The sequence below is a fragment of the Neovison vison genome, chromosome 1 (genome assembly GCF_020171115.1).
Source record: "Neovison vison isolate M4711 chromosome 1, ASM_NN_V1, whole genome shotgun sequence".
In the NCBI taxonomy this organism is placed as follows: domain Eukaryota; kingdom Metazoa; phylum Chordata; class Mammalia; order Carnivora; family Mustelidae; genus Neogale; species Neogale vison.
This window is the reverse complement of record NC_058091.1, coordinates 183,808,778-183,819,022: the sequence shown is the minus strand read 5'-3', so window position 1 is coordinate 183,819,022 and position 10,245 is coordinate 183,808,778. Positions and strand designations below refer to the sequence as shown.

Genomic DNA, 10,245 nt, shown 5'->3' with positions numbered 1-10,245 from the left:
CTCTGCTCAGTGGAGAGCCTGCTTCCCCCTCTTTCTCTCTGCCTGCCTCTCTGCCTGCTTGTCATCTCTCTCTCTGTCAAATAAATAAATAAAATCTTTAAAAAAAAAAAAAACAAATAACTACATGAGAAGATTGCTAGTTCAGATAATCCGATGTATTTTCACTGTTTCCAGAGTTCAGATAAATTAACTGTCAAGGAACTAAAGCATAATAAAAAGTTTAAAAAGACATCCCAATATGTAATAAATGAGATATAATGTGGTTAAAAATAAATAAACACTTAAAATGTGTATTTGTATTAGAATATAAATATAAATATAATACAATATAAATACATCATATGAAAAAATTAAAGGATCTTATGATGTATTTTATATTGATTAGAAATATATGAAAACAAGGGAGAAACCTTATATTACATAAACTCTAAATGTGTAGAGAGAAAGATAAATTTGACAGTCTTTTTGACTATTTTTGAAACGTTGTTATTGAAGTATCGTTGACACACAATGTTACTTTAGTTTTGGATGCTAACAGTCTTAAATAAACACTCCGGTTCTTTCTTTTTTTCTTAAAAATTTTTAAAAAATTATGCAATAATGAAAAACATATTTATCTTGTGAGAAAATCTTTATTAAGACAAAGAGAAGATTATGATAAAAAACTATCTGTATCCACTGGATGATTCCTCTTATATGAGACATCTCAAATAGTCCAACTCATACAAGTAAACAACAGAATCATGGTTACCAGTGGAAGAGTGAAGGGGGCAATGGGGAGTTGTTCAAGGGGTATAAAGTTACAATTTTACAAGATGAGTAAGTGCCAGAGATCTGTCATACAGAATTCCTATAGTTAACAATAAAGTCTTGTGCATTTAAATATTTACGGGGGTATATCTCATTTTAAGTGTTCTTACCACAAACACACATGGTGTCCGTGCAGCTTTGTGTGTGCAACATGAAAGGACACAAGAAACTTTTGGAGGGTATGTTGATTACATTGTGGTGATGAAAATATAAGCATATACATATGTCCAAACTCACCAAATTATATACATTAATTATATGTGGGTTTTTTGGGTACTAATTATACCTCAATAAAACTGGAAAAAGTAATAAAAATAATAATTTTAAAAATAATCTGTATCCAAATTTTCTTCATAACCATCTGCAGAAACTGAACTAGAGTGTGAGGCAAGAACTCTTGGGAGATCTGTCAGCGTCATCTGCCTGTGCTAGCAATGCCTCTCTTATTCAGAGATTTCATTTGATACAAATAGAGATTATGCTGAGTGAAATAAGTCAAGCAGAGAGAGTCAAGTATCATATGGGTTCACTTACTTGTGGAGCATAAGGAATAACATGGAGGACTTTGGGAGATGGGGAAGAGAAGGGTGTTGGGGAATATTGGAGGGGGAGACAAACCATGAGAGACTGTGGACCCTGAGAAACAAACTGAGGGCTTTGGAGGGGAGAGGGTGGGGTGTTGGGTAAGCCTGGTGGTGGGTACTGTGGAGGGCACGGATTGCATGGAGCACTGGGTGTGGTGCATAGACAGTGAATTTTGGAACACTGAAAAAAAAATTTAAAACAAAAAAAACTAAATAGAATATAAAAAATGGTTACTGGTAGTGACAGACCCTATCTTCTCTTGCTCTCACAATTCCAGAGAAAAAGAGAATTCCTTTTTCTTGGTTATTTGAGCACAATTTCTAGGGAGGACCCTGATTGGGATGACTTGGGTCTGGCGGATAGCCCTGACCCAGTCACAGTGCCCAAGGAAGAGAATTCTGATTGAATTGGCTGGGTTATGTGCCCATCTCTCTGTGAGAAAGGCAGTGAAATGATTAACAGCTCCAGTGGGTTTGGGACAGGGATTCATGAAAGAAAAGAAGAGGAGGAGACATGTTGAGATGAACTTGTGCCTTAGTGGTGTGGGTAGTGATTTTTTAAATAGGGCCATGCAAGAGATTTGACAAGTTGGAATCCGCATTTTTAACTAGTTTGACTTTATGTCTGGAGCAGAGAAGAAAGACATACAAGTGAAAAGGGGTGCGGGGGGTGGGGGTGGGTAGGAAAAAAACACAAAAAGCTTAAGAATAAGCCTCTCTGCCAAATACCTGATTAACCAGGTGGTTATTGCTGATTCTGATTCTCTGCCAAAGTTAAGGATTTCTAAAGTGGGAGTTTCTTTCAGTTTCTCTTTTTTCGTTTTCCTTCTAGGTGGACAAAAAAATTGTAAGAACTGAGATAGGAGTTCTTCTTCGCCTCTCACATCCAAACATTGTAAGTGGTTTTTAATCTACTATTTCAAATAATCTTCAGACTTACAGACTGGGATTTTTGTTCTTTGCTGCCCGTGCTGATAATAAAAAGGGGATATTTCTACCACAAATAGGTAGCCACCATGGCCGACCTCCTGTCCTCATCTAACCACATTTTTCATTTCTTTAGCTGAATAAATCTTAAAAATATTACCACACAAAAGAATTTCAAAATGGACAGATCAGCAATATATACCATATTTGTTTGCATGCATAAAAGGATAACTAAAAATTGAGGAGTTTTGTTTCACTCTAATAAAACACTGGCCTTTTCCTTTTGTGTGCTTATCTTATTAATATGCCATTGCTGAAAAAGCCTGTGAAGAAAATGCATTGCTTTCCAAAGTCATTTTAGTCTCCCTTGAGATTATCTACTTCAGAAACAATGTGAAGATTCACATAAATGATGTACTTGAGTGGGAAAAATCAAATGTCCTCAAAAGCTCTGCTCTAGGCCGTGTCCAGACAAAGGCATTGAGAGAAAGGTCTGGCAAAAAGCTTTCTTGAGCCAATGAAGTGAAAAGAACAAAATCATTTTCCAGGCCATAACTTGAATTCAGCCAACTACTTAAAGGAAGTATTTTACTCATTTCTTTGAGATAGCTGTGTTGTCCAGGAGGATGACTAACCTGCAATGCTTACTTAGGCTCCAAGCAAATTGCTTAAAACTTAAATATGGGTTAACAATGCAGGCAGCTAAAACAGAATACTTGAATATGGTAGTCTAAATAAATATTTTCTTTATGTTATAATCGGAAGGCAGGCAGTTGCTAGCATTGGTTTAGCCCCTCAGTGATGCCATTCAGGACTTAGATGTCTTCCATCCTCACACTTTCCCTTCATGGTCCTAAATGGCTGCTCCACAATCTTCACAAGTCTTCAGGCTTGTACTCTAGAGAGAAAAAAATTGGAAAGGCCACACCAACAGAGTATGAAGAGAAGAGGAGAGACGGAGAGGCTTTTCCTGAACTTACAGCAGCAGCAGAATTCTCTTCAGATTTATTGGCCAGAGCTAACCATAAGATCACCGCTCTTCACTGCATGGAGATTGGAAAATTAGGGAACAAAGTTATCATAAATGGCTTAGACCAATCAAGATCCGTAATTTGAGGCTAGGCACCTTTCTTCCCTAAACAAAATCTGTTCGCAATAAAGTAGGGGGAAGGAGCTTTGGGTAAGTAATAAACAAAATTTACCACATACAATCAATCACCACTTTTACATTATCCATCTTTTTCTTTCAACGAAAAGCCAGTGTGGAATTTTCCTTAAATGTAGATCAGCGCTGGTCACTAGATTCTCTTATATACTGAGGAAAATATCCAGAATTGGATGGATTATCTGAATGTGATGAAATCCTTCTATAGTCAGTCAAATCAATGCCATCACTACTTTTCTGAGGATCTCTTCATCTACCAGCAATTTTTTTGCTGCTGAGAGATACCTTTCCATACAAACCTTTTTTTCTTTTCTTTTTTTTAAGATTTTAATTATTTATTTGAGAGAGAGAGAGAGAATGAGAGAGAGAAAGAGAGCATGAGAAGGGGGAGGGTCAGAGGGAGAAGCGGACTCCCTGCCAAGCAGGGACCCCCAATGTGGGACTCGATCCCAAGGTTCCAAGATCATGACCTGAGTCTAAGGCAATCGCTTAACAAACTGAGCTACCCAGGCGCCCCAGACGTTTTTTTTGAAGAAGAAGAAAATGTTTTTATTAATCACAACATGAAATTGACATGACATACTTTAACCTGGTCCCATTCTGCCTCAGATCCCAAATCCAAGTTCCCTTTCTGGAGAAAGAGGCATTTGCATCACTAGGAACCATGACTTTTTCAAATGGTTTAAGAAGTTTTGTTTGCTTGCTTTTGTTTTTTAGTTCTGGAGAAATTCAGAAATTGTGATGTTTTGGCAAAATTTGGAAGTGTTTCTAAGGCAGATGTCTTTCAACTGTCAAAAGAAAAAATATAAAAACTCAAAAGGACCTTTAAGGAAATGAGGTAACAGATAAAAACAACCAGAGAGTGACAGATGGCTTCTTGTTACAGAATGTGGGACCTTTATTGACAATGATCCAATATATTACTATTACAAAGAGTGTTGTTTTGGTCACTAGCTTTTCCTAGAAAGTTGAAAATAAGGAATTTATTATTTATTTTTAAATATCTTTCCCCAGATAAAACTTAAAGAGATATTTGAAAGCCCTACAGAAATCAGTCTGGTCCTAGAACTGGTCACAGGAGGAGAACTGTTTGACAGGTGAGTTGGTCCTAGAAATCTAACCAGAGAGAGGTTTTGCTTCCAGGCACCAAAGAGTATCAAGGGGAAATTTCCCCTGAAGATTTTCATAATGACACATCATGCTACTTGATAAATTCTATTAAAATAAATCATAACAGGAGTACAGAATGGAGAGAGAGTGTTATTTGCTATGATGTGGGTAGGTAAAAATTTGCCTTGCTTAGTGAGTAAAAAAAAAAAAAAACAACACAGTAATATCAGTTTACTTTTGCAAACATTAACTTTCCCAATAAAAACAGATTTCTGAAGTCATTATAAATTTAAACTAAATGGTAACATTTTGATGAAAATTATAGGAAGTTAAACACATAACAGTATTCTCTATTAGGATTCAAAAGCTCATAAAAATCAATATTCTTCAAATAATTACTTCTAGGCCTACTTTCTCTATTAGGCTGTTTAGAGTTCTCAGATGCAGAGTAAAATGTTCTGTTATTTCCAGGAACAGCCAGTTTTAGTTGTCTGTTCATATGCTCATCACTCAAGACAGAGTTGGAGGTTGGCAGGAAGTTATGTATAAAAATTTGATAGAGCATAATATAGGCAAATAATATGTAGAAGAGACACAACATTTTAGTTTTAAGCACAGCTCTTTGCTGTGCTCATTGGGGTAATCAAAAAATAATGGAATTGGAAGAAGGCAAAGTGACTAAGTAGGTATATATCAGAAATGGTTAGAAGCTGTGCACTGATACAAAATTCTTGTATCAGAATAAGAATAATAATGGGTTAAGAGAGGAGTGGGGTGCAGAGAGAAGATAGGAAAAAAATTGAGGGAATTGCTGATAAAACCTGAGTGCCTGGAGCACAGTAAGGAATTCTCAGTAAGTGTTCACTGAATGAATGAGCAATCACTGTAATGAATGGACTCCCAGGAGAAAGATCTGCAGGGGATAGGGTTAGAATGTGTTGGGAAAGGAGTTCTCCTTTCCAACTCTACCCGGTTCAGTTTGCTGCCTGCTTTAAGAGCTTCCAAAGGTATTCATGTTGGTTTTCAAAGGTTCTGTCTGTTTTTAATGTTCCCCAGTACAGATTTGGATCTTCCGATAGCAAGGAGTAAAGTGGTCCAGTTTGATTGGAAGTACATATATATCTTCAACAGATATATAATTTTGCTCATATATACATTGAAATTTTCTTAGAACAAGTTATGTGAATTATCAGACTTTAAAAATTGTAACATTTTAACTCTATCCATACTTTACAAATAAATGAATCAACTTTAGGAAGTGAATATCAATAGCCTGAAGACTTATACTTCTTGTGGCAGTTGGCTGATAGTCGTTTGGGTTCATGATTCTAGAGCCTGACGTAAAAGGAAAATACTTAACCTAGGATTATTGGTTTACCTCTCTGAAACTCAGAAAGAATTTGAAGTGGTTCTGTGCTGCTAAGGAAGCTGAGACACTGACCCCCAGAATAGTCTTGTTCTAAGATCATTACATTCCCTTGTGCTTAGTGAAGACTCTTCTGCTGTAAATGTTAACAGAATTGGCCAGAAATGGCTTCTTTTTCCACACCTCTATAGCTAACTCTTTCATAAACATATTTCTTCTTTAGAAACATTAATTTATAGTTAGATCTTGCTGCCTTTGGAGCCATGAGTTCTCTCTAGGGAGAACTAACATTTCTCTGCTAATTATGGTCTATCAGAGAGAAATACTATGTTCTCCAATTTTAAGTAACTGTGGAACAGGAATGTCACACTAGTGCCATCATCTACCAGTAGCACTAACTATTTACCTACTTACCTCTATTCATATTATTTTGGAAGCAAGTCTCTGTCCCTCTCCAACCTTTTTTTTTATGAAAAGATTATGAAGATTCATAATCTTTTATGAAAGATTCTGGTTCTCTCATCTTGTAGTCTGATTGATGTGATAGGATAGAGTTAATTTAGCTCTAGAAAAAAAATGAAAAAACTAAATATTGTTGATCAGTTTCATTTACAGAGATAAATGGATGAAATATTCAGGTTTAAGAGAAGACATCTAAAGAATGGCAGACAGCCAGTAAAGCACTCAATCACTTATAAACTCTTAGCAGTCTTAGATCATAGACTCTTTCCCCCCTCCAAATGTTGTTGTTCATATATCTGTTGCCATATCTGAGATGAACTTGGTTTCTCCATTAGGTTACTTAATTCTATAGTCATCTTTAAAACTGTGTCAAGCCTAAAATATATCCTACATTATTATCCATGTATTGCTTTCTTTTTTGAGAGTTAAAAATCATAATATGGTCTCCTTTTTGTGTACTTAGGTCAAAAAGAAATTCATTCAATTGTGATGATCAAAATTCATTCCTGTTCTAGTGATGATGTTAATAGTTTCTAATAAATGAACTAATAGATCAATTAATGAAGAAATAATTATGTTAGTACATTATAGTCAAAAGTTATATTTATTAGCAAAAATTCTATTCCATGATGCTCCTAGAAAATTAAGCATAGTAAATCCAAGTGGAATCTGCTGTTACATGTTAAATATGAATAGTATATTGCATAGGACAATTGATGAAAATTTTTGGAATAAAGTCAGTGATTTTTTTTGTGTTCAAGAAAATCTCCCCAAAAGCCCTTTATGAAGTTATGATAACCATGGGAAAAAGAAAGCTCTAGAGGTTTTCTGTTTCATCCTTCTCAATCTCCTCATAATTCTTAGAAATACGTTGTATTTTTAAGTGGACACAATGTGAGGTTGTTTGCTTTAAGAGTAGATTTTCAATTTTTTCCAGAAAATGATTATATCTTTAACCAGCTAATTTAGCAGTATCCTTACACTCATCTGATCAAATTTTTGAAGAGGTATTTTTTCTCCTGATTTTTGTCTGACTCCAGTATCAGAATATATTATGGATTTTTAAATTGTCTTTTTTTCTGTTTTCTCCTTGGGTTTTTACTTGCCTGATTATGCTTGTTCAAATGCCAAACATTATGTATAAAAGATTTTGGAATATGAGACTTTAAATGTTGTAACCTTCCAAAAAAGCAAATTTTCTTTTGCAGGCAGTTAAGGTAAGGAGCAGATCACTTTAATCCAATCAGATATTAGGTTGATTCAAAGCTGGGCTTCCTGAAGGCAGATCTATTTCTTGTCAACTCTTACTCATAGGTTTTTGCTCTTTAAGGGTTCCAATTTAAGTCAGGAGATTGTTCCAGGGCCCCCTTTCTTGACAGACCCTAAATGCCAACTTCTGTTCCCTCCATCCTGTGAGATGGCCAGAAGCTGTGTTCATCTTCTCAGTTAGCTACTAATGTCAAGTCAGTAAATGCACCAGTAAATGACTTTAAAGAGAAAGCAGAGCCATCTGATGTTAGATTTGCTTTGCTGGGTTTTTCTTCTCTCCTGGATCTTAGTTCCTAAAGCCTCACCTCCTTGGGAACTCTCTGATGTCTTCAAATATATTCCTTAAAAATATGTTATTTAGCTTATCTTCCTTGTGCTTTCCTGGAGGCTTATTTACCTCACTGTTGCTGAGAACAAAAAAATCAATGTATTTGATTTTAAAGGTCTTTCCCAGACACTAGTGTGTTTTCCTCTTTTATATCAACCCTTTGGGGTAAGGAGAATGAAAAAGCATTGTCCCCGCTTTACAATATAGCAACTGAGAATGAGGAAGGGTAAATGATCTTCTTAAATCTGGAAGTCAGACTGTCTTCTGGTCTAGCTCTGCTTCCTCATGTGATCTCACTGTCTTTCTTATTAAATCCAGTTAGTCCCTTTCAAATCATTTCCAAGAAAGTAAACTATTGTTTATTTATGGAGAATCCATACTGCATTTGTTGGTCCTATGCAAAGCTATATATGTATCCCCACTCAATCACTCTTCAAGTGTTTTGAGGTATTAATCTATTTTTTTCAAGAGAATAAACTGAAGAAATTAAGTCATAAAATCAGTCTTGAAACTCATATCTATTTGACTAAAAGTTTGTTGTTTTTTTTTTTTTCAGTTTTCCAAACTGAAAATATTCTTTTTGAAAACTGAAAGTGGTCAATGAGCAAGAGAAGTAGTGGCTACATTTGGGGACTATGCATTTAGCCTATTAATCACCTGATGGAGTCCTAGTATATCAGTCCATATAGTCATCTTTACTTCAGCATTTCATGGCTTTTACTATTGGTGGAAATAAAATTTTCAGGACATTGTTGTTAGAAAAAATTCTAGAAATGGAACTTAGGGTTTTTGCTTGCCCAGTCTCCATAGAGTTGTGCCATGGTTGGTATTGAGATTAACCAAACTCAGAATACATATGAATTTATAAAGACTCTTGTGTCAAAAATTGGTCATTGATGTACTTATTTATTTTTTTTTAAGATTTTATTTATTTATTCAAGAGAGAGAACATGAGACAGAGAGGGTCAGAGGGAGAAGCAGACTCCCTGTTGAGAAGGGAGCCTGATACGGGACTCGATCCTGGGACTCCAGGATCATAACCTGAGCTGAAGGCAGCCGCTAAACCAACTGAGCCACTCAGGTGCCGTGATGTATTTGTTTAAAGTGAAGATCTGTGAAATCCGGTTGTCTAAGAAGGATAATTAGTCACTATAACAAGGACGTTTTTCCCCTATTTTATTTTATTTTATTCTTTTCAATGTTCCATCATTCATTGTTTATGCACCACACCCAGTGCTCCATGCAATACGTGCCCTCCTTAATACCCACCACCTGGCTCACCCAACCCCCCAACCCCCCTTCCCTCCAAAACTCTCAGTTTGTTTCTCAGAGTCCGCAGTCTCTCATGCTTTGTCTTCCCCTCCAGTTTCCCCCAACTCATTTCTATGAGGGCCATTTTTGAGAGCCTATTAGGGTCCTGGCAGTGGTGGAGCGTTTTACTAACAATAATCTCATTTAATCCTCACAGCGACACATGATATATACATTTTATAGACCAAATAATGAGGATCAGAGAGGTCCATTAACTACTGTTAGGTCACTCAGCTTATATTGGATCTAAAACAACAATTAAATGAGATTGGACTCAAGTATGTCAGACTCCAAAGCATATGATTATTCTACCATGTTATGCTGCTGCTATGTAAGCAAATGCAAATACTCTTAGTACTTAAAAATAAAACTTCAAATTAGTAATGTAACATTTTATCTTACTTGAGTGTTGACTTAATTATTAATATGTATATAATTGTTTTTCAACCATTGAAATCTTAAATACATCTTCTCTTTATGCAGTTTATGACTATATGTGAAGAAAACATATACTTTGTTTTGGACTAAATTTATAGTCTTTCTAGAAGGTGGGCTATAAAGGGAAGGATAAAAGTGAGGTAGTAGTAGGAGACAGAGGATAACTGGAGGCTTATTAAGTATTTTAAGCTGCCACACTGGGAACACATTAATTTGTTGGTAGGAAGGAGCCCACAAGCTGGAGAGGTAGGAAAATCTATGTGAGAAGGACTTATATTTGGAACAATATCCCAGGGAAGACAGAATAAGATTTGGAATCAGATGAAAGGATTTCTTTAAAATAGAAAAGTTTCTCTCTTCTTCAGAAGCAGAAAGAATCAAGAGACAAAAAATAAATAAATAAATAAATAAATAAAAGAATCAAGAGACAGAGAAGGCTCAAAGGACCTAGAGTAGTCACAACAATGTTGCAAAA

General features: G+C 35.6%; 1 protein-coding gene across 1 annotated transcript in view; it reads left to right on the top strand.

Annotated features, from left to right (window-relative positions):
- CAMK4 (calcium/calmodulin dependent protein kinase IV) overlaps positions 1-10,245 on the top strand; it is a 231,679-nt gene that overhangs the window by 141,124 nt on the left and 80,310 nt on the right. Inside the window, exons 3-4 of the mRNA XM_044264318.1 lie at positions 2,227-2,289; positions 4,501-4,583. Of these exons, the coding sequence (XP_044120253.1) occupies positions 2,227-2,289; positions 4,501-4,583 (146 nt within the window). The remainder of the gene's footprint in view (positions 1-2,226; positions 2,290-4,500; positions 4,584-10,245) is intronic.